This window comes from Bombus vancouverensis, chromosome 6, assembly GCF_051014615.1.
Source record: "Bombus vancouverensis nearcticus chromosome 6, iyBomVanc1_principal, whole genome shotgun sequence".
Classification (NCBI taxonomy): domain Eukaryota; kingdom Metazoa; phylum Arthropoda; class Insecta; order Hymenoptera; family Apidae; genus Bombus; species Bombus vancouverensis.
This window is the reverse complement of record NC_134916.1, coordinates 13,475,633-13,499,644: the sequence shown is the minus strand read 5'-3', so window position 1 is coordinate 13,499,644 and position 24,012 is coordinate 13,475,633. Positions and strand designations below refer to the sequence as shown.

Genomic DNA, 24,012 nt, shown 5'->3' with positions numbered 1-24,012 from the left:
CAGACTTCCCTCTCATTCCCCTTTCCCCGTAGTCGATGCGAATTTATTCGTGAAGCGCTCGCGACCTCGAGATACCGTAGGTAGTCGTCCATGGCAGGAGAAACGAGGATCATCGATTTAACAAAGTCGCGGCGCAACGAACCGTTACGTTGCGAGGGAGGCACGCTGGGGGTAGTTTACAGATCTGTTGAAAATAGAATCGGCGCTCGTCGAGAAGCCTTAACTTCCTCCGACAGAGAAGGAAACGAGAAAGGGAGGAAAGCAAAGGGTAGAAAAAACAGAAAGCGGAAAAAGGAAAAAGTAACCACGGTAGCTCTCGAGTTGTTTACGAAATAGAATAAAAGAGAGCTAACCTGTTGAGGTATCAGTCGGATGAAGAGAAGCTACTTATCATCGAGAACCGCGCGGTCCTTTTGCTGCTTCTTACGGTGCGACCGTAACGTTATAGAATTTATTTCCGGACGGCACCATCACCCTTCTTCCTCGAGAATCGGAAACTTGTGACGCGCGAGTCGAAGCGATCGACAACATCGTCACGCGATGCGCGTTTCAAGATTTCTCGAAGTATTGGGATAATCCGACGAGGGATGAAACAGGAAGGCGACGACCGGATCGTTCGGGTCGTTCCAGAAATCCAATCGACGCCGGATAGAATGCCTTTAACCTGTTGAGACACCACGTGGACGAGAGAGAACGTGCAATTTTTTCAACAATTTACGAAACTTTTTCGTTTAAATAATCGTCCGTCCGTATCGTCTATCGTTGAACCAATATCGAAGGCGAATCAAAGTCTTCCTTCGAGCGGATAAAACGGAATCGATTGGCTGGCGATACTTAACCGGGGTGAAACGAATGCTAACCTGTTGAAACTATAGGCAGGCCAAATCGATTTTACGTGATGTTTATTCCGAATGAATTCCAGGCTACTTTCAATTTTCCGGACGAGTACCAAGTTATTTGCAAGCTACTTTGACGAATAAAAATAGGGAAGAGAATTTTGCGTGATTTATCGCGAGTGCTTGCGAACGTTCGAAATGCATGGAAAGATGAGTGCTTGAGATTGGACAGACCGTGACTGAATTTGTCCTGAGAATTTCTGCGAAGTCTGCTAAATGATATGCATTGGATGGTAGACTCTAGACTCTCTCGTAACCATTCTTTATGGAATTTCTAATCGAGTAAACGTATAAATAATAAACGGTCGGTTAATCCAAAAACAACGATCAGTATATGACACGAAAGGTATATTTAGTTGCAGAAAAATTTATTTACTACTTAAAATGAAAACAGATAGTGTATTCCTTCTTTAAATATCGAAGTTTCCTTTATAATAAATAAAAATATGAGCGAGTAAAGCGCGACCGGATAGGAGGACGCCTATCCACTATATTAACATATTTTAACATTATTTTAATATATCTAATTAACGTTTCATTTTGACGTCGAATGTTTCATGATCCAATTTTTGCTATCAATTCGCCTCTTTTTCAAGCAACGATAATCAACATACATTCTGCATGAGTCAATAAGTCACGCATCATCGTGTACATTAATTGAATCACCAATCGAATAAAACAGACGATCGAACGATCATTTTAAAGGCTACTGATAGAAATGACGCTCGATACTGGTACGAAGATTAAACGAGAGTACGGAAAACTAACCTGTTGAGGTACCAGGTGAATGGAGAGGCTGCTTATAATGGAAACCTCCAATTCGACCATCTCGGAACCGGCCGTATTGTTGGCGTGACAGACGTATCGTCCTGCATCCTCCGCCCTTGCCGATTGCAGCACCAGCGCGCCCGCTCTCGCATAGATCCTTTCTGAATTGAAGATCATCGCCGTGCCCGTCACGGACTCACGAAACCATAGGTACATGGGCGGCGGGATTCCTTGTGAAACGCAGGAAAGGACGATCGTCTCTCCCGTGCGTATAGGCGCTGGGCTCATTCTTTCATTGAACCTTGGCGGAACTGGGGTATGAGGGTCTGAAAATGGAAAAAGATTATTTGATTGTCCGAGCTGTAGGTTACATTTATATATTTAAATTTATAAATTTATATATTTTTCTATAATGCAAAGGTATTTAGCATTTTCGACTGAGATTCCGAGCAAAGTTACCGAATGTCTGTAATTCAGGAGAACTGTTGCCGCAGTTGCTAGAAATCCATAGAATATTAAACTTGATGTAAGTACTTGCGGTATAGTTTCAAATTCTGTAATAACGCGAAATGATACAATTGTAGAACTGCACTGTTGTTAAATTTGAAGTGTATGTTTTATAAGCAAGTAAGGGAGTTTATCGAACGGTTGTCTCTATAAGAGAGTCAGTGGAACGAATATTTTGAAACAGGGAGAACGAAACAAAGCGTGGCGGTCGATTTGTTGCGTTCAATTTTAACTGTGTATGCGGGAGCGGCAAAAATTTGGACACATCCGACGAACAAAACGTTTCGCTTTAAGGCTCTGATCGAAAATACGAACCGGCGCGCTGGCTGTTCTAGCACAGTTGGCCTGCTGAATGGTGAATTCTCATCGTGGAACGGGTAAAATGGCAAAAGTTTGGAACTGATGTGTTATTTCAAGGTTCGCGCGATCAACTTTCACGATCCTGGTTCGTTTGCAGCGTCGAAGAAAATATTCTCAAGGCGATTTAAAGAGTTCGAGAGTGTTCGGTGAAACGTAACGATTAAAAAGTATTAAACGATGAAAGCAAAAAAAAAAAAGAAAGAAACAGAGGGGAGGCGGAGGAAAGAAAGACAGTGTAGGCCACAAGAATGGATTTATCTCCTTTCATCAATTTTTCTTCGACTGTCTCTCACTTGATACCTCGAAACGCATTTTGAATCTTTCGGACGTTCGCGGGAAAAGAAATCTCCGTGGACTTGTTGAAAGAGACAAAGATCCCGGTATCAATTTTTCACAGCTGCGAAAGAGCTCCTTTTGTCCCTGTTACGTATTATCCGAGTTAGTATGCTCGGCAAATTTACATTTATTTCCTTCCTCTCTCGTTTAATTCTACATTTTCACATTATTTTATCGTGTTAATTACACACCGCGAACAAGCGCGGTTAAGGATCTTTATTATTAATTCGAAAAATCTGGCGGATACAGCGCATTTATCCTGCAAAATGTAAGCTCATCGACGCAAAGTGTTGTTCGAACATCGTTATAATTTCAATGTTAATGAAACGACGACATTTAAATATTAACGAATAATTGCGCGTCACGAAATTGAGGCGCGGGAAAAAAATTCCCGAAGACAATGAACGTAGGAACACGCGAATAGAGATCGTTCACAGTGACGTATCGCCATTAAAATTGATTATCTATGGTCGATCAAAAAAGCATAGGTGCGCTTAATGACTTGGAAATTTATACTGTCCGTGGACAGGGAGACCTACTAATTCCGTATATACATCGATCTTCCATTAATACAAGTAACAATCAACACGATACTGTCGATTTATCCACATCTTCGACCGTAATATATATACCATGATATATATCCGAATGGATGAACATTTTATTTCAGTTTCGGCATCGACTAAACGGTGGATGGTGTTTGTCGTACGGTTGAACTCCGCGACACGGCAGCTTTTTACGACTGCACTATTTTATAATGGTCCGCTCGCTTTGTCTGGTCGCCGTTATTATTGTAATTTAAGCTGATGGCGTATTGATCGTCGCTCGCCTCTGCCTCTCTCTTTGTCGCTCAGGCACTCTATCCGTCTCGTTCTGCCTATATTCACTCTCACTCCCTCTCTGTCGTTGCCTCTCAAACCGTCCCTCTTTCTCCAGGGAGCACGGTCCCTCTTTCTCTCGCTCCTACCAATGTGCAATTCCAGTTGCCATATTCCAGCAACGCCCCGCCACCACACCCTTGTTCATACTCCCGCTCCCGGTTGCACCGGCTCGTGCATATGCACGCTCAAAACTTTTTATGCCATTTACATCCGACTTACGCCTCAACGTCAGCGTCGTTCGCGTTGACGGTGACCGGCGCGTCGGCGTGGGGTGGAAAACCGTGAAAAAAGGAGAAAAAAGAAGCAGGAAGGAGAGAGAGAGAGAGAGAGAGAGAGAGTGCAACTTCGATGATCGATCGATACTCGAATTGAAAGAGAGTGAGAGAGAAAAAGAAAAAAGAAAGCAATTCGCTTGCCACCGATTGCTCCTAGCGACGAGAGGCTTGATCACGCGTTAATAATTCTGCCCCCTCGGCTGTGACAGCTCCGCGTGTCTCGTTCTTACTTCCGGTTCGTTGGATCTTTACCGTTTAAATAGATAATCGGCTGGATTGTCAATCAACCTGTTACCCTCCGCGTATAATATTTACCGGTCTTGATATATACGCGTAAGTGAATGAACTTGTCAGTGTTAAACGTGGACTATGAATTTCTATTTAAGATATTACGGAGGGTAATGTAAGTTTTCCATACACGAAAGTTTTTCAGTTCTTTTTGAGCGAATAATTCTTCGGACGACCGAATGGCTTATAAATGGAATCGACTTGTGATTTATCTACCGGTCATTCTTTAAAAGATCTTTAAACGACATCGAAGTACTTTTGTATGATTTCTGGCTGAGTTTAAATGGCCTCTAAGTAGCCTCGATACGATAACCCTAAGATCTTAAACGAACCGAAACATAACTTTTAAAGAATCTCGAATGTACGGCTTGTAAATGTTCTTAAACGATCTGCCGATTAATCTTAAATTGGAAACGAATCAAAGTTGTCGCTTCTGTAGAAATTTCGTACAAAAATCTCCTAAGAGAATTTACGTTGCTACCGGAGTTATGACTTTTTGAAAAACAAGATATAGCATCTCTATCCCCTTCTCTATCCCACATACAAGTTTCTCAGAGAATCTTCGCAGACATAAACGGAGAATTAATTTGGGAAGAAGAACGCGGATAGTCTCGTGCACAATTTCAAAAAGTATCCTTCGTCGAAATGCTTTTACCACGGGAGCAGAGCTTCGCGGTAACCAAAAAAATCGAACATGGAAGAAAATTTTAATTAATAGCCGCAATGGCAAGTGATTTCGAAGTACAGAAACTCGACGATCGGTATCGAGTAGAGAGAGAGGCAGAGAAAGAGAGAGAGAGAGAGAGAGAGCGAGTGGCGGCGTGGTGCGGCGCTGCTACGCGCGATGTTTAAACGGACAGACAGTGTGCTCAAACGAACATCTTGATATCCTTTGAACCATCGCTCATTGACTATGTAATCCGGAGGCTCGATCCTCGAGCGAGGTCACGTGAAAGAGCGTTAGAGAAAAAGGGACAGGGAAGAAGAGACAGAGCGAACGGGAGAGGTGCGCGGCGGGGAGAAAAAAGCAGGGCTGAAGGGAGCAGAAACCGCGGCGGAACGATGTCCAATTAAACCTTTCGAGCCGTCGACTCCAATTAAGACTCTATTAAATATACACCGGCCGTGTGTATCGTTGGCAAAGCGAATTTCAAATGGCGCCCGGTCTTTCTCATGTATTTACCTGGAACAAGCAACTTCACCGTGATAAAGTTGCCACTAATTAGCCGCACAATGTGTCTGTTGCCGACCATTGCGAGACTCGTGCTTTTCGCGTTCGCCTTTTTCCGCCGATAAAGTTCCTCCTACGTCATTCCTCGCGACCACGCGACAACGTACCAACCTTATGAATCACCTCGACCCTAAATAATTCCTTAAACGCAACCGATGTGTTTATATCTTATACCACGCGGAAGAAAACCGAGATGAGCAAGAGAATTAAAAAACAAAAAATAAAAAGAAGAAAAGGAAAAAAAGGGAATAGGGACAAAGTTTTCTGCGCTTGAACGTAACCTTCGAAATTAGTGGTGAAATAAAAGAACGGAAATGGCAAGTACTTTAGCGCAACTACACCAACCAACTATGTACAGTGCAGGTACCTACTCGCGAGTAACCCAAGTACATGTATATAACGTTGTCGTCACGAAACTTCCTCTCGCCAAGAAGATTCAAGTCGAAAGGGCATCGAGTTGTTCTGCTGGTAGGCAAGGGGAATTAGTAGATCGTTCAGGCTTCATTAATTACTCGACAACTCCGGTCTCTACATTAATTGGTAGCTATGTTACCAGCAAACCGTATTACGTCGTTGACTAATTACGTCATCGAAGTGGCGGCTTCTCGAACCGATAGAGCGCATATGTAATTTAATGCCAGTCGCTGATTGCTTCAGAATTCAGGTCACAACGTGCGATACCCGAAGCGCAATTTGCGCGGAAGACGTACACGTGTTTCCGTGCGTACTGCCGGGCCACAATTCCGAATAATTATATCTGATTTATACGGGCTGACAGAGTGGTAGAAACGCGTCTACCATCTAGCTCGTTTTACTCTCTGACTATTCCCCGTCAAAATTACCAGATATCGGAGCTGGCGGCTACGGGGGTGCGCACTCGAACAAAGCTGTAACTCAACGAGAATATTAGATTAGAAGGATAACGGCGGAAATGAAGATTTATCGCGGTGCGAATGCCACGAGGAAGTTGCCAACCGTACCTTGCCTTTGGGAATCTTCCGAGTGGCACACACTTTCGAAAGTACTTGCCTGTTCAGGACAGACAGTAATTTTTCTTGGCTGCGTTACAGCCAATGTTTGGCTGTCTTACGCCACAGAGATATAGCATCAAATCCCTAACAATTTGCAGTAGATTATCGAAATACGCGCTCTAGATTTTAGACAGTAAAGGTGATATATATATATTTTTGATGTAGAAGCTGGGGTTATTTGGGTCATCCAAGCTTCAACATCTTAGAATTCAATCTGCTACTTCGCACAGAATAATCAAACTTTTTGTATATTATGAGACACCATTAGTCCTTAGCATCGTAACGAAAGAATGAGAAAATATCGTGTACCTCGAGTCTAACGACAAAAAATATCAGAGAACGGATAGTTGATTTGAATTATTTGAGTCGACGATGTGATATTATAATAAACTAACAAAATGAATAACAAAATGACACGCAGAAATGAAACGATATACACAGGTCGCTAAATTAAGATGAATACAATTGACAATATTAATATTAGTCGAACGAACTTTCTTTTTGACGAGATTGTTAGACGAGAAGTTTCATATGTTCTGAGAAAACTATGGCCACTGAGCTGCCAATGTAGGTATACGATATATCTCACTGTTTTCAAATGTAGGTGATTTAAAAATTGTTCATAATCCAAATGGGTCGATTATTGGATAAATTAATTATGTGGACGAAAATATCCTCCTAATCCAAATAGCTCTACCTTATCTTGCTTCTATGAAGTCATCTTTTTCTGAGAAGGTAATAAGTTTTTCATCGATCTACGTCATGTTTGTTCGTACTATAAACAGATACACTTCATCTTCAACGAAAGGTCGTTTTTCGAGTATAATGCCAGCGAAAAGGAGAATCCGTTGCACTCGTCGAACACGTGTCTGCTTATTGTAAAAGCTGCTTAACGCTTAATCCCGATCACGCGACGACAGCATTGCTACGCGTGAACCGTTCTTGGCGAAAGAATCACAGATTAAGGTACTTCGGTTTAGAGGCTTAACGTGATTTTCAACCACCGTCGGAATACTTTTCGACACAGATTTCTTTCCGTAAAAGGACGTTTCTTCGTGTAGAGCTTTTTGCTCGCGGAATTTTCTTCCTCCGCGACTCCGATCGCTCACTGTAGAGAAGATTTACGTGTTTTGAAAGTGTTGAATAGGCGGCGGGCAAAAATCTTCTTTCTTCTTCAAGTTTCCATTCCGACCTTTTTCTGCGGCACGCGACTGTGAACAGAAGTAATTCGCCGTGTGGCTTCCGGTTTGTTCTTCGCGACAGAAGGTATTTACGTACTTGTTCTATCGTAGTTCCATCGAGTATCGCCGTGTAGAGAACCGTCGTATAAATAAACAAACGGTTCGTGAAAAACGACAGCGGAGAACGCCGCAATATTCGTGGCTGAAGGGAAGGTTTGTTCTCCTCTCGAGAACGATCGTCGACGTGCTCTTCTGTTGTTAAATTAACGACTACGTTCTGCAGCTTCAGGATTAACGTGTCGTATTCGGGAGGACCGAGGTGTGAAATCCAAGAAGATTGATGCGTATCTGGTATCCTCTAGTGTAAAATTCAAAACTCAGCGGGACAAATAACTTGCTAGCTTGGATGAATCGCGGCAGCATGCATTTTGACGTGAAAAAGTAAAACGATGCTTTGCCATCGTTTGTCTTCGTCAACGGCTATATCTTCCGACTACTCACCCTCTCGTCTGTGCTCCTTCGACTCAAGGAAACTAAGTGTTTCAAACATCGATTCACGTTTTACGTGTATTATGTCGGAACATTTTGTAACGTCTAAAGGAGAAAATTGCGTCGCACATTTACATATGTACGTATGTATGTAATTTGTTCGCAAAGTTCAAGATCGCTCGTAAGGACGTTCGTTTCGTCAGATGTGCTCGACAGGGGCGCAATTCTTAGCTAACAATCGACTGTCATAATAATCGGTTATGTTTAAGGAGTCCCCGAACAGGAGAAAATCACCACCAACGTGGAATATCTTAGTCGTGCAATTCGGCTCGTCGAGTCTGCCAGCAGTACGCGAAGAAGCCCGATGTTACTTGTCTAGTTCCTTACAAATCATCGCATTCGGTGGTTTCCTATTCGCCCGTACAACAGCGTTCCCTTGTGTACACTTGTACGTATGTATTATGTATGCACACAACCGACGCGACGGCGACTACACAACGCACGTAGCCGCTACGTAGGAAGTGGAAAAGAGAGATACAAGTAGGTTGGGCTCGATAAGATTGCGGGGTAGCGAGCGAAGGGATTGGAGCCGTGATGGCTGCATTGTTTCTTGCCTACGTTGCTCCGCAGACTGGCTGCATCCTGGCTCTGTGGATTGTACTTTGCGTTTTCGTCGAGTCTCCAATAGGGCGATATCCAACCCCGTCCTCTTTCTTTGCCGCGTCTCCTTCTTCTTTCTGCTTCCTCCACCTCCTTGCTGCTCTTCTGTTTCCACCCTCGAACCTCCCTTCTTCTTTATCTTTCCCACCCCTTTCTCTTTGCTATCCCTCGAGCATCCTGCCGCCATTGACCGGCAAAAAAAGCCACGGGGGTATCTCATAATAGCACACCACGACGGAACTCCGCTCGCCTTATTCCATGGATTTACGAAAGTTCAACATTTTTCCACGCTGCCAGCCGGAGAGTCTTTAAAGTACTTAGAAGTAATACCGTGAACGTGTGCAACGTTCGCTAACCCGCGAGCCTTCTGCTTGTTTTTATTCCCGCCACCCCGATCCAGATCTATACTTCCTCTCCCAGCCCTCCCAGGTGTAGCGAATAAACGCTATAAATCTGAATTTACAATTTCCAACGCGGCCGCGTTTATCATCGCGATAACCACCTCTTGGCCAAGTTGCGCGCCACTCTTACCGCTGTGTCGCTCGCACCTGCAAACCGTTACTTCGTAGATAGTTTACAGGATGTTTCTTTAGCTTGAAACATATAACATCTTAACATGTAAATTAGTACTAAGATCTCACCAGTGTACACAGTAAGAGTTTGTACGATATTAATAAAACTGCTACTGTTATAATTGGTTTTCGTAAATTATTGCACTATTTTTGAGATAACGACTGGTTACACGGCAAACGAAATTTAATCGAGTTTGCTACGTCACAACACGTCGTAAGGCTTGAGATGCGCCTAACTCTGTATATCTGCAGAGAAAGTGAAATTGATCCTATTTTGTTGGCTTTCGAAAGTAAAGCGAAGATTTCCTCGCAAACTAAAATAAGTACTCGAACCTTCAAAAATAGCAAATTGTTTGCATCGTAAGCTTGGGAAAGTTGTAGAAGTCACCTGAACATCTATTCCGCCATCTTCTATGTATGTAACGATATACATCCTCCTTTCGTATTGTATCACAAAATCAACGCTTCGAAACGAGTTTCATTTGTCATCAGCTTTTATGATCCCTGCGCAACAGCGGTCGGTCGAATCGTAAATAAAGCGTCACGTTGGCGAAACTTTTTAGTGGCGAGACTCTTCTTTGTCACGTTGGATATGCGCGTCGGTGTGAGTTACTCTTTGGATTTCAGCCGAGACTCGAAAATACCAGTTTTCTTCGGACGAGAAACCTAGGGCGCGTTCCTAGCGGGCTATCGAGTTGCTCGCCGTGCAAAAACCACGGCGTCGACAGGAATTTCGGACGAATAAAAGAGAGGAGAGATGCTAAACTACCGGAAAACCATTCGACCATGGAACTAATTCGACGCTCGATTAAACTTTGTCAGGTCACGAACTTTCTTTTCGCCAAAGTGACCGTGGTATCGAATTATACGATTATGGCCAGAGCTACATATCGATAAATGATCGCGAATATCGCGATACAGGAACCTGAAAGCCCGGATACGCCGATAAAACTTCCAATTTCGCCAGTTTGCTCGTGCAAGATTGTTAGCGAGCGAACTCTCTGTTCGGAGACAACGTTCTGCTCTAATTGCATTTGCGAATGTACACAGGCTTCCGAATCAGCGATAAGAAATTTCTTTGATACTTCGTATACAACAGGATGAAGTGTTTCCTTTCAATTGTTCTATCGTTTAGAGAGGGTCTATTAGAAGAAACAATCTTCCCCAACTTCTTCTTCGTATTATAATACGAAAGCCAAAACTACTCCTCGAGCCAACAGACAAACGCGAGGAACTTGCTGTTTCCACGCGAACCAATTCTTCAACATCCCCGCACCAAGCTGCTGTGCTTCGAGTTAAAACAGTCACGTCCCCATCTGGCAGACACACAAGGGGAAACGCTAAATGTCACAGGGAGGAGGCTGGTAACACGACACGGAGTACAGATTAAGCTTTCCTCGAAGAACGTCGCGAGCAAAAAGCGTTCTCAGATTTCTTTCCACGGCGATTTCGTTTCGACGCGAATCATTTCACTCGCTGCGACGAAAGGACATCGAGAAGGGAAACGAGTCGCTGTCTCACGCTCCAGTCGATCGAAACATGGTCCATTAGTCCACGAGCTAAACGCGGTGGCTGCATTTGGTTTAAGGAATGCCAGTTTTAAAACGACTCGCGGTTCATCCGGCTACCGCTGTTTTAATGGACAGTCGGCTTAAAAGGCGGCGCTTTCCTAAAATGGCGGCGTGTCGTGGCGTTCTAACTTTAATGTGACGAGGATGGCAAGTAGCGAGTGAAAGCTTGCGAAAAATGCTAGGTTGGATAATGGCGGTGACTACGATAAAAAGAGGAACCGACAGGTGCCGCAATGGCGAGACACTGATGCGGACCGACTCTCGCAAACTTGCGTTTTGCCTCGCAATGTTGCCTGCGCTTGGAGAAATCAATTAATTTCTCGCTGTCTTATCTCTCCCGTGACTCGACGCTATAGTCTTTCACGACGTTCGCGCTGTCTGCGTGTACATTCCAGCGTGATAAATTAAGTGCATCTTTCGGATAATGGTAAATTGCCGAGGTTGATTCTAATGGATTTCTTGCTATTTTTCCGAGAACAATTATTTCAAGCTGGACTGACTTTATCGATTTGTTTTAATGTATTATCGTTATTTCATAGTTTCTTCGTCAGAAAGATCTTGATTTTTAAGTAGTATATTTTTTTATTTAGCGGCTTGGCGTTTATTTTAACACGTTGCTCACTCGTTTGTCTCTCTTTTTAAATCTTGTGCAACAACTGCAATAGTAATGCTACTCACGAGTAGAATCTAACAACAATAGGTAAAATGGATCGACGTGTGTGTCAGTAGTAGTACACCTGCGTTAGTCAGACCAAATTTCTTGTCAAAATTCGTCTCATAATATTCCTGTATATTTTTGTCGAATTTAAATTCTGGTTTCAATTTCTTCGCTGTACAGATACTCTGCTCGACCAAGTCTCCAAAAATGTTCTCCTTCGGCCGTACTTCGCCGTACAACAGACTCCTGATTTCGCTGTTCGAGGTGGCGTGCAACTAACGAACAATATGTTCATCTCGCATTCGATTTTGTGTCTTCTGTGTAGCGGCCGACGGAGCATCTCAACTTGCACTTTGATCATTAGCTACCTATTGTTCCAGCCGCTCATCCACGTTCGACCTATTTTATGTCTTACGAATCAGCAGCTCTCTGAGCTTGGGATGAAGTGCGTCGACCAACCATCGTGTTCGCAGCTAGATCGTTAACAAGGGTTGATTACGATCGCTTAGATAATGATACCGTTCGCCGAACACCATAGCGAGAGAGGAACGTGTTCTCTGGCCAAGTTTTTATAAAAAGAGAGGTGTTTTTAAGTTCCGAGAAATTTTCCAAAAGTTTAAATCACGCCCCTTCAAAAAACTGCTTCGACTCTCTCTTCGGGAGTTCGAAATGAATAGAAAAAAAGAGGAGGTTCTTCGTCATTCAGAGAAGGAAAGAGATGGGAAATTCGAATGCGCGTTAAGAAAATATCGTCGCGTCGGTACGACTCGACATTCAACTTTCACGATGAATATTAAATTACTGTGACAAGGGAAAATCGTTAAAACGTCATTCACAAGTGGATTACGCTTCCAATAAATATCGGTGTTCCTTTGAGTCGGAGTATCTGGATGCAGGAAACACGGCACCAACAACGGTGGATCCGTTTCGAGTATAACGACGATTGAAACAATCCACACAGAGGTGGAAACACCGTGACATCGCGCGGAAGCTCGCATGGTGCTCACACGACAATGCTCGTAATTAGGTTATAACCTATTTATGGGCAACAGAACGCGCGATGAATGCGCGTAAAAGCTGCGGACCATTCGAAATCAGCTCGTATTTTCAGCGATGTCGGTGTATTTTGTTTACGACTCGAAGCACTCCGCTCGTCGGAGAAACAACCGACGACCCGTGGTGGACGTTTCGGCCATTAGCATTTCGGATATTCATGATTTATTCATGAAGAAGCCAGAACGCTCGCGAGCGCGTGCACGCGAGTAGCGAACAGCCGAACGAACAGCGGCCTGCCCGCCGCCACGGGAAACGCGTAACAATGCATTATGATTTACTATGCAAAAGGTATGCGTGAGATCGTTATATGTATAAACGATCGCGTCTAAGTAGATGCATGAAATGTTCACTGGATATCTCTGAGATGTGAACGTTCGTATGTTCTCGGCTCGTGATCTTACGAAGAGCCGCGATGGTTCTGGAAAATTCTGTTATAAATCAAGGGTTTCTAACAATGAGAGATACAGGTTTCATCCGTGCTACACTGCCAATATTTGCATAAAATCTGCATGAATACGTGACATAAATATTTCATTCTATTAAGATATGTAAATACCGTATATAATTATTAAACATATTGCCAATCGGAATATAAATATAAATATTTCCAGAATATTTTGCAGAATAAAGCACGAATAATTAAATTATCGAATAAAGTAAATAAGTAAGCAATGATCAAAGGGCAAGGCACTGAAATCCTACTTGAAACAAGTATTAAGTCATTTCTACGTAAATCATGGACTTAGAGCAACGAAGATACTACTCTTAATGACTTTCTTCCTTCCTTCCTTCGTTTCTTTCCGTTTCCTTCCTTTATCTTTTCTTTCCCTTCCTTTTCTGTCTTTCTCGTCCTCTTTCTGTGTCGCTTCCGTTATTTCATTTTCTCCGTTATCCTTGTCACTCTATGCCGTTTTTTGCGCTCTTTTGTTTCCTTTCCTCGTATACTAAGCCAGCGCTGCCTCCGTCATCGAAAATCGAACACATTAATTTTAGCTTCACGAAAAGCTAATTGCCCCGCTCAATGATTTACGATAAGGTTCGCTGATCGATAACATACTACAATTTTAATAGGCGTTTAAATTTAAGCGAGTCGCGTAGTTAACCAGTCCAACGTTTCCTCCGTGTAATCCTACAACAGTTTCTTTCGCTATATGAATTTGCATAAGTAGTCGCAGATTTTCCACTGTCCTGGGACGACTAAGAAATAAACAACTAGGCCAACAGTATACGGCTATTGCCGTGGTTTAAACCGCTCCACCTGGGTCTACGACACGTCACAGCGGTTTTCTCCGTGGTGTGGAACTCTACTTGCCAAGAGCGGCCAGAGAAATTTCTCCTGCATTTGCCGGCCATTAAATATTCAGCGGGACGAAAGTTCGACGGGTCGCGGACCAACGATCCGCGGAACAACGCGACCAGGTGTGTATCGTTGTGAAAACTTACCGGTAACCACGAGTCTGGCGTACGAGGAACTTTCCACAGTGTCTCCGGTGACGCGGTGCACGGTCCGGCATCGATAACTGGACTGGGCGTCGGACGAAGTCACCGAGAACACCAGAAGCTCTCCAGTTGGCAGCATATGATGTCTGTCATCTGAAAACAGATCCATAGCACTGATTCCCGTGATTTTCTCCTAGCTTTCATTCTATATCTTTTCTATTTTCATTCCTTGCCTAACGTTTCGTCTTTATCTTCGTTTCGTTGTCTATTTTTTTCTGTGTCTTCTTTTGTTTTATCGAAATTTCGAACCAATCGTAGCTTACAGCTCGGCGCGGTTCCATTAATATGCAAATTCCTTTAATGGGAAATTCCCGTCGGTGAGTCCGTGTCGGTGGTGCACGCGTCGTAAATTGACGAATAATAAAAATGGGCGGGCGCGTCCGTCCAGGTTGGGAAGGAGCGGTGGAAAATGATTCGGAAACTAGGCCCGGTCCGTTTAATGGAGGCCAACGCTGCAATTAAGCGGTCGAGCAAAATGAAAATTTTGTCGTTGTCTGGACGCGTTGCTGCGTTTGACCGAAATAACGGCCGCCACTATGCCGGGCATAGCCTGCAGGGATGCGTACCGGTTACCAGTTAATTCCATACAGTCGCATGCGGATCGATGCTCGTAAAAAATCTCGCGGGTTAGCTGTGCGTCAATCGTGTAATCTGCGCGTCCTCAACGTGGCTACCTTCCGAGGAGACAAAATATAGCCTGACACTTGCCACGTTGCTTTTGTTTAGTATAAACCAACTATTTTTCTTCGTTGTTCCCTTTCTCTTTGTTGGATCGGCGAAGTTCGCAACGAAGGGAGGAATTTTTATTTCGACTAATTTTAAGACACTATTTTACTTAATGTCATTGTAAAAATATTATTTCAGACGACGAAAAAAGTTCTAGATAGCCATCGACAAAACGTAAATCCACGTAAAGTAAAATTATTGTTTCTGCTAAATCGTTTCCACTCGAGCCGAATCTGTGTTAATTATTTCCTTTTGCTGATCCAACTTCTGCTCAAACGCACCGCACCTTATCGGATTAACGTACACAAGTTGCTCTGCCATGTGCATAATGGCGCACACATGGGAAAATTATATTTCGAGCGTATTCGTTCTGAGCGAACTTGATACGCTCGAACGAACGTACCCGAAGTGCACGAACGTACACGAGCGAATTGTCGCAATAATTCCGGTTTTCTGATCGATAATTCTGCGAAAACTCAGCCGCAATGGCGTCGACAATATCGTTCGGATCGCGTTTCACCGATCGGCGAGGATCGTTGATCCAAAAAACGAAATAACCAGACGCGACGGAAATGGAAATTGTATTTGGACGGAAAATCCAATAACAATTAACGGTAAATTTCGTTACAATTCATTTTCTGAAATATCAATGTCAGCGATCGTATCAAAATTTCTATTTTTATAGAAATCCGAGGAACTAATAGCGATTCATTTGGATTGGGTTCGCAAGCACAGAGTGCAGAGAGAACAGAGTCGGGTAGGAGGATGTGCGACGAGAAGGGTGAAACAACGTTGAAAGAGGAACCACGATACGGGCCGCGCCTTCTAATGTAAATTACGCGAAATCGTTGCACGAGTGACGCCACGCGGCACAAAGGGACGCTTTAGCCGCTATTTTTCCAGCTTTTTTCTCTCGGCTGACACGAAATATATTACGTAAATTCCCTTCTTCCGTGACCATTTTCAACGTGGAATGGTCCGTGTGTGGTGTCGTGCGTGACGCGGTAGAAAATGCATCGCGCGAAAATGTTTTTGCCCACGAGTTCGCACCTCGATGTATAAACGACTGCATTTGCTCCGATACAGTATTCATGCTCGTTGTCCCAGCCCCTCGTCTCATTCTCTTCCATTCCATCGGTTTTTCACCCCCGTTCATACTCCCATCGCCGGGTTCTCGCGTACCAGTGTCAATATTTCGTCGTTCGTTGTATCACGCGTATTACCTACTTCCTGGCCCCTCTATGTATTGCATTATTCTCGAGGAAATTGCTCGATATTCCCGCTGTTGAAACGCGACCGTTATAGCCGAAGCGAGAGTAGGAATTCGCGTAAAGTCTGGTTGCACCTTGAGGGCGATTGATACGCCACGACTGCGCTAAAACGTTGCAACGAAGATGAGAGAAAGCCTGGCTCCTATAAAAATGTCTGGACGGTCTACGATTTCGCTGCAGCCTCGTATTTGCATACGTCGCGCACAGGCTTGGAGAGGAAATTTTATTATCCAACAAATTAGTCGTTGCGGGCGTTAAACGGCCTCGTTTTCGCGAGAAACCGTGCGCTATTGCGAATCGTTGTGAATCGTTGACCGAGTTTCCTAGATGAGAGAAAGCTTCAACTATTGGACGAAGATCGAACATGTTTAGCGATAGATATTTTCCAAAGACCAAGCCAACGATAAATGAGAGAACGGCGGACAAGGCTGACTTATAGCGCGGTTCGACTACTGGCCAATATTTCAATCTGCGAATGCCAGCCTTTCAAGACCGATAAACGCAACGGTACCACTAAAAAATCCATTTACAACGATTTAGTTGACCACTTGTTAGTCTACACGCTGACCGATTCGTTGCTCGTCGTGAACTCCTCGAAATAATTTATCGAACACGTAGCACAAATAACAGTTATAAACTGGTAGAAAACCGATAACTGAATGTCGAAAGTATCGGGTTGCCGGATACCGCAACTATTCGAACCTCTTCGAGAACTTCGATCTCGTAACACAGCCGAGGGCTCTTTAATCCCCCCTGAAAGCTTTAAGCGAAATATGAGAATCGTTTAAGCAGCTTTTCATCTCGCTTTTGTGAGTCATCGAAATGGCAACGAGAGAAGCATCGATCGGTGGACGACGGTCAACAAGAAGTGACGGGCGAAATCGCGGCGAGATTTCCTTTCCGCCGACCGACTGGAAAACCTCGTTTCAGCCGCGTGACTGGAATTTCGTGCTAATAAGAGTAATGGACTGCGGCAAAGGGTCCGCGATATAAAACACTGGCAACAGGGGCGCGGGTGGATATACTGACTGGCGCCACGGGAAAATGACAGACTGTCTATTTGGCTGATGGCACGGGATTTAACCAGTCGATTCGACCACGCGAATATTTTTGCATGTACACGCGGAATAATATGCTCGAATAAGCCGACCGCAGCCTGCAACGGCAGAATAGCATGTCGGTGCTATGGTTCTCGCTGGTGAATTATGGAGCCCGAACGTTCTTCAGCCGAAAAAGGACGCCACCATAGAATCAGGAGAGACGCAACGCCAGCAACAGCAGGGTCGGAGAGGCATTACCCGATTTCGCGGATTCAATCTCGCTGCAAGTCTTCACGGAACCCCTGCCCGTATCCCTGCGATCCCGTGTACAACGTGTAACACGCATGAATGGAGATGGTAGATTTCCGGTCGGGTCAAACGAAACATTTTTTAATACCCATTAACCAGTTGAAATGCCATTTAGCCGGTGTAATAATTCTAAAAGCTTCTGGTTTCAAAAAGGATAGCCAATCTCACCCTTCTCTGCGCCTGCCTGCCTACCTATCTACCTACACCCCCATCCTACATGGGGCTACACCGTGTTTTTTCCCTTTTTTTTTCAGCTGTTCCTCTTTTTCTCTCTGGCTGGGACGTGAAATTGAGAATACAATGGCACGCGAACCAATGCACGTGCAGCGGCGAGCTTTTAGCCGTTTGAGCATTTAATCCTGGCGAAAATACCAGGTGAACGCGTATTGTTCCGATATGAGAGCAGCAGTCTGTGTATTCGTGTTAACGTACTACTGGGACATATCGAGATGCCGACAAATTGTCAGTCGGCGTATTAAATACTTTTTTTTTTCATTTCACCCTCCTCCCTTGTATTTTCAGTAAATACAGCATCAAAGACCGTCGACGATAAGCTAGAGCCGCGATAGCAGACGCAAGAGTCCTCGACGCTGCCTCCCACGATCACGTACCGAAAAACGAAACAATCTGACTGACTTATTCGCGATTTTATCCGTCGTAAGCAACACACACGAATATGGGAACGTGTGTGATTTACAAACATCAACGGCATTTGCGTTTACGTTCGTCGTTAATTAAACTAACCTGGCTGGAGGCTATTCGGAATCGGACCTTGATATTTCAGGTGAAACGTGCTCCACATGCTATGGAATGTCGGATAATCGATTTTGCGGTGTATTTCTCTACGAAATTATGATGCAATCGCTTCCAACGAGGTCAACGCGATTTTATCTCTCTCGGCAAACTATAACGGCACATATTCACCGAGGGTTGTTCCTGTGTTAAATTGCTTCTGCGAATCAAATGGTACGTACGATTCACATATTCGTCGACCACCACAAAAACACGTTTAGGCCTCGATTTATTCGATATACGTTCCTCCATGGTGTACCGTCCGTCACGAAACACAGACATTTTCAGTTTTAAGGAAAAGTTGGTCGAACCGTGCGTATGGGCGGTGCTTTTTCGAAACGCGTAACACGATAAATCACGGCTGGATTTTCTTGTCATTCGCTTATCGGGGTTATGAATCTCGCGCATGCCGGATCGCGATAGAACGGACGCTTTAAATCGCGCCAACTTTTCTCGTATAAATCCTTTTCCCCCGCCGCGACAGCTTCCGTTCAACGAGCGCGCTTTCAACGGAACCTCGTGAACGTTCACTATTCGGATTAACAGTCGGCGAGGAGCGAGTCGATTGTTTGAACCTCGCTTGGAAGGAACAGCGGAAAAAATTCATTTTCCCTCCCTGTGATTTCAAGAATTACAAACTCTCGATCTTTCGTTCGAAATGCTTCCAAGCGGACCAACAGTTTCGTTGATTAAAACTGGAGCACCGCTCGGTAAAAATACAAGGATGTCATCGTGAAATAGTTGAAATCGGTCGGTTGATCTTCGCTTTTGTGCCCCGTTCGCTTGGAAAACGATTTCAACCGCTTCTGATTTGTTAAAAGCCTTTCCCTGGAACTTTCGTCGAGCGTGGGCGGCGGGTGCGCGTGATTTTCGAGACTGTCGTGGATATTCTTATTCGCCGAAGAGGATCGTAAAACACGGGACGACCGACGCTGTTGAAAACTGTTTGGGAAAGTTTCTCGTTCTTGCAAGAGCGATAAATCGATATCTCTTAGGCGGTGTTCGTTTTTCACACGGCTTTTTGCGCGTCCGTGTTATTCCTCGACGATCCTGGCAAACTTTCCCCGGAAACCCGACTCCCTGGAAAAACTTTCGTTTTAAGCTGTCCGAGCTGCAAACTGTCATCGCCTATTTACCGGTTCCGATCCTTACCAGGATCCATGAAAAATTTCCGCCCAAGTCGCAGAGTGAACGCGAAAACCAAAAAATGTGAAGCTAATAGCAAAGTCTGAAGTTTTGCTTCCAGGCTGTTCGTAACCATTGCGCGTCCAACGCTTATGAAATCAATGGATCTCGCGATCGGTAGCGTCATCGTGGTGGCCTCGATTAAAAATTCATTGCAATTCATTGCATTAAACCGAACGTGAAGTGTCAAGCCCGGATTTGCTCGTCGCTCGGTAGACGAACAGCTTACTAACGAGTAACTTTCGGTTTGTCTAGTCGGCGAGTCTCTGAACTGGTGAGTGCTGTGAATGAAAACAGCCCGGAGCTGTTATCACTGCGATATCGTTCCGGCGTCGTTCCAGGCTCGCACGCAGCGTACAAACACCGAGCACCATGAACTGTTTTCCCTTCGATTTACACGCCGTAAAATCCCGATCGAATAACAAAAATTTTTCTTCGTTAAATCACGCGTCGAAAGGTGTAAAAATTCGTAACAAAGAAAAAGAATAAGGTCGCGTTTATCCTTTTACAAGTTTTCGCGTAGTCAGACAAGCGAAAAGAATAAATTCGTTGAATCCCTTTTCACGCATTCTGATATCACCTAATGCGACGTTCTATCTTGATAATTAGCTGGATGTAAACGCTTTTTGCGTTCAAATCCACTTAAATCGAGAGACTCTTCGAATGCATGGACCATGAAACATCCATCGAACAGATCTACAATGGAAAGAGAGTAAACGAAGGGGAAATTAAGGCGAAGAAAGAAAGAAACGAAAGAAAAGAAAAGGAGAGAAAGAAAGACGACATCGGGTTCGGAATCGACAGTGGAAATCCATGGTTGGACGACGGAAGGACTCGGACAGGATACTGCAAAGCAGAAGATGGTTCGGGGTTCTCGGGGCACAGAGGGACGATCAGCCCGGAGCGAATTTGCATTGTGGCCGAACGCTTCGTGTTTGAGCTGCGATGCACAGTTCTCGACTGCCCCGATATTCACTGCACTCTAATTCCCGAGGAGAACCGTCGATACTCTTACTCCTGTTATGTTCCACGTTTTACATTAAATTATCGAACGGAACGTAATCGATAAGAATTGAATCGGTCTTTCGACAGTCACGAACGACGTTCGAAATGAATGCATTTCGATGCAAGCATCGAACGAAGCGGAAACGAGGATCGCGAAGAAATTGCTGGCAACTTTTGTTCTACTTGGCGTCTACTTCGTGAAATGGATATCGGGTGGCAATCTTATCACGACTTTCTGCTCGATATCGCCAACGAATTATTAAAGTCGCTCGTCTTGCAACTCGAACCGTATCGATATTCTCCGAGTTTCAGTCTTGGTTACCGAGTTATCAGCGACAACACAATTTTTTCTTGATCTTCATTCGTTGGACTTTTACTTTGTAATCCAAGCGACGATCCAAGTTTTCCAACGCTGATAATAATGTCAATAAAAAGAACTTACAGGGACAGGAAGAATCGATTACAGAAGCTTTGAACCGAGATTCGAGAGCGGATCGTTCGCTTTGTAGAACCGAACTATTCTATTATAATCGAGCTAGCTCCTCATCAAGCTCTTCCTTCTGTAGGAAATTGCTGTCGGACAAGGAGTTCGAGTGAGTATCAGAGATACGAATAAGACTGCACCGTCTCCGTACATCTGTATTTCCAACTAATTTTATCGTGACACCGATCTCTAACTACAAAACTCTCCCTCCGCTCAGCTCTTTGCATCATATTCCCTAACTTCTACCGAAATTTCTGCCCCTATTACTCTTGAAACTCGAGTCGCGAATAACTTCTACCTGGATTCTCAAAATCCATTCAAAATCTAACCAGCTATTCTCCAACGCTTCTTCAAACACTATGCCGGTCAAAGTGACGGGAAACGTTCCTCTCGTTACCACAGCTTCCTTAACAAATTATTCACCGTAATTGGCCATCTAAAGCGAGTCTAACTGCAGAGGTGCTGGACAGTGTCCAAAACTTCTCCGTTGACGTGTCTCTGACGTCGGACAAGCGGAGGGCAAACGTTAGGGTTAGATCAAACAGCGAGGAGAGAGCACGACGTGAAGGCAACAGGCGAAGTCTCGATCGTACTCGGCCAGGAAAATCCAATCTTGCGATGGAAGAGGAAATGGAAGAAGAGCACGAGACGACGAGGGTGGCGGGAGCGGTCCCGTCTGAATGGAAAACGAATCACTCGGAAAAGTTTTTAGTCGCGTGCAGATCAGCCCGTCGACGTGAGAAAGTTCCCGTTTATTCGGTATAATCCGTTCGAGAGGGAACGTCGGGAACGCAGAAGCGAGTAACCATGATTGAGTTTTTAGTGGAACGTTCAAAAACAGGTTCCAGGAAAACAGGATGAGAAACGAGGGGTAGAAGAAGCCTAAAAAATGAAGTGGTAGAGGGGAGAACACGCAGTTCTACCAAGTGCACGCGTGTTTCTCGAGACCAAAGCATCGAATACGATCTAAACAGTGCGCTCGACGAGAAAACTTTCGGCGAAAATCGCGAGCCGAACTGGCAAGTTGCTTTGTCAGCACAATGTGAGCATTATGATGGCGCGCTGGGAGGAAAGAAGTTAGAAAAGTTTGACAGAACGGCGAAGAGGGGATAGAAAGCGGAAATCTTCGTGACACGAGGAGAAGGTGTTGGAGAGACGCGATGAAATAAAAGTCGTAAAATTTAACGGGCATTGCATTCAATCAACGTTCGTTTGTGATCAAACGAACAGCTTCTTCTTTCGTTGGCTGAACTTCTCCTTGCCTCGTTTGCCGCGCGCGTAATTTCCCCGTCTTGGTCTCGTCCGAGAGCTTTCCAACCGTCGGGGAAATGTAACGCCGAGTTATAGAGAATTCGTCTCGATTAACAATTTCGGAAAAATAAAAGAGAACGCTGTTGACGTCGTCGTGAGCTTTGCATCGTCGTTTCTAACACTGCTGCTGATTGGCAACGTTCTCATAAACTCTTGCACATGTGCTCGACGAGACCCCCCTTTTCCCATATGTAGTACCACAATTCACGTGGGCTTATGGCGTGCAAGAGTGGGCGGCCACGTTAATGTGTATACGTGGATACTCGAATAGTCCCCTCAGACTCTAATTAACTCGGATATTGACCAGAGCAGCTTATATCAGCGTGTGTGCGCGCCGTAACGTGGGCTTTTTTGCTTTGCGCGCGTTCGGCCGCGGTACACAAACGAGGGGAAAAACCGGGCAAAAAAGTGGCTCCAATTTATCAGACTCCTACGCTTTTATCGGTACGCCATTTCTACGTGCCTCTTCAGCAGCGGGGAATGTAAATGTCAAAAACTTCGCAATCACGTGCACCGAGACGTGACATCGGTACACGATACGACAAGGGCTCTTTTCGAATGCGTAACGAGAATGCGTACCAAATCGCGTTTTTCGTTCGAGAAATATCCAACCTTTTGTTCCTGGCATGCACGTTCTCTCGATATCGACGATGCGCGAGTTAGTTCGTTGAACGATCTCAATGGACGGCGAACATCGTTCGTTCTAACGAATCGAATTCGACCAATCCTAAAATCGAAACGATTAAAAAAGGAAAAAACAGAAAGCGAAACTGTTGCGTGTATGGTAAAAGATTGTCTGAAAATGTACGCTGTAATTATATTAACGAAATGGTAAATTTTGTAAATTAGTGTTTCTGAGAAATGAAACGCTAGTCGCCTATTTTGATGCTAAAATAAAATAAAAATTCTTCAGAAAGGGTAATGGAACAGTTAGCTGGATTTCTGAACGGCTGAAATCACGATGAACGATAGTTTAGTCGAGGGAGATCCGTGTTTGGAAACATCACGAGTAAGCTAGTAAGTTTAAGATACTCGAGACACGTCCGACACGTTTCAGCCTTATCGAACTCAGCTCAATTTATCGCAATATCACTCACCGCTTTTCGGCGTAGGGAAGATGTTATAGGCTGAATCTCGAACCCAGGACGTGACTGCCACGTACTCCTTAACGAACGTCGGTATGTCACACCTGAGCACACCGGTATTTCCAGGAAGGACGTAAACATCTCGCACTTGGACTTCGTACTTTTGACGTACCACTGAAAGAAAGAGCGTCGATATCAGTTTTCCATCGTTAGTCACGTTTGTTCCGTGAAATAAAGTTACTTCTATGGAACGGAAGAAGGAACAAGAGGACGAGTTTACGTAATCGCGGAGACAACGTCGATATTCCAAGGAAAATCGAGCTAGGCAAATTTCCGAGAATTTACTCGATCTTCGTTCGACTTTATCTCTAGTTATACCGCGACAATTATCGTCAGGGTTGTTTTAACCTCAGCAATTCTATTCAGACATCGATATTCACGAAAGCGAATCTCGAGAGCTCAACAGCTTATGGCCAGATATTCCAGACCGTAACGACCCGTCTCTCGTCGTTAACTCCAATAATAATATAAGGCACTACGCATT

General features: G+C 44.4%; 1 protein-coding gene across 11 annotated transcripts in view; it reads right to left on the bottom strand.

Annotated features, from left to right (window-relative positions):
* LOC117155789 (cell adhesion molecule Dscam2) overlaps nucleotides 1-24,012 on the bottom strand; it is a 175,238-nt gene that overhangs the window by 37,696 nt on the left and 113,530 nt on the right. For all 11 annotated transcript variants that reach the window (XM_076619524.1, XM_076619522.1, XM_076619523.1 and 8 more), the window contains 3 exons: nucleotides 23,481-23,642; nucleotides 14,204-14,353; nucleotides 1,665-1,990 (listed from right to left, as the gene is read on the bottom strand). In XM_076619524.1, the coding sequence (XP_076475639.1) occupies nucleotides 1,665-1,990; nucleotides 14,204-14,353; nucleotides 23,481-23,642 (638 nt within the window). The remainder of the gene's footprint in view (nucleotides 1-1,664; nucleotides 1,991-14,203; nucleotides 14,354-23,480; nucleotides 23,643-24,012) is intronic.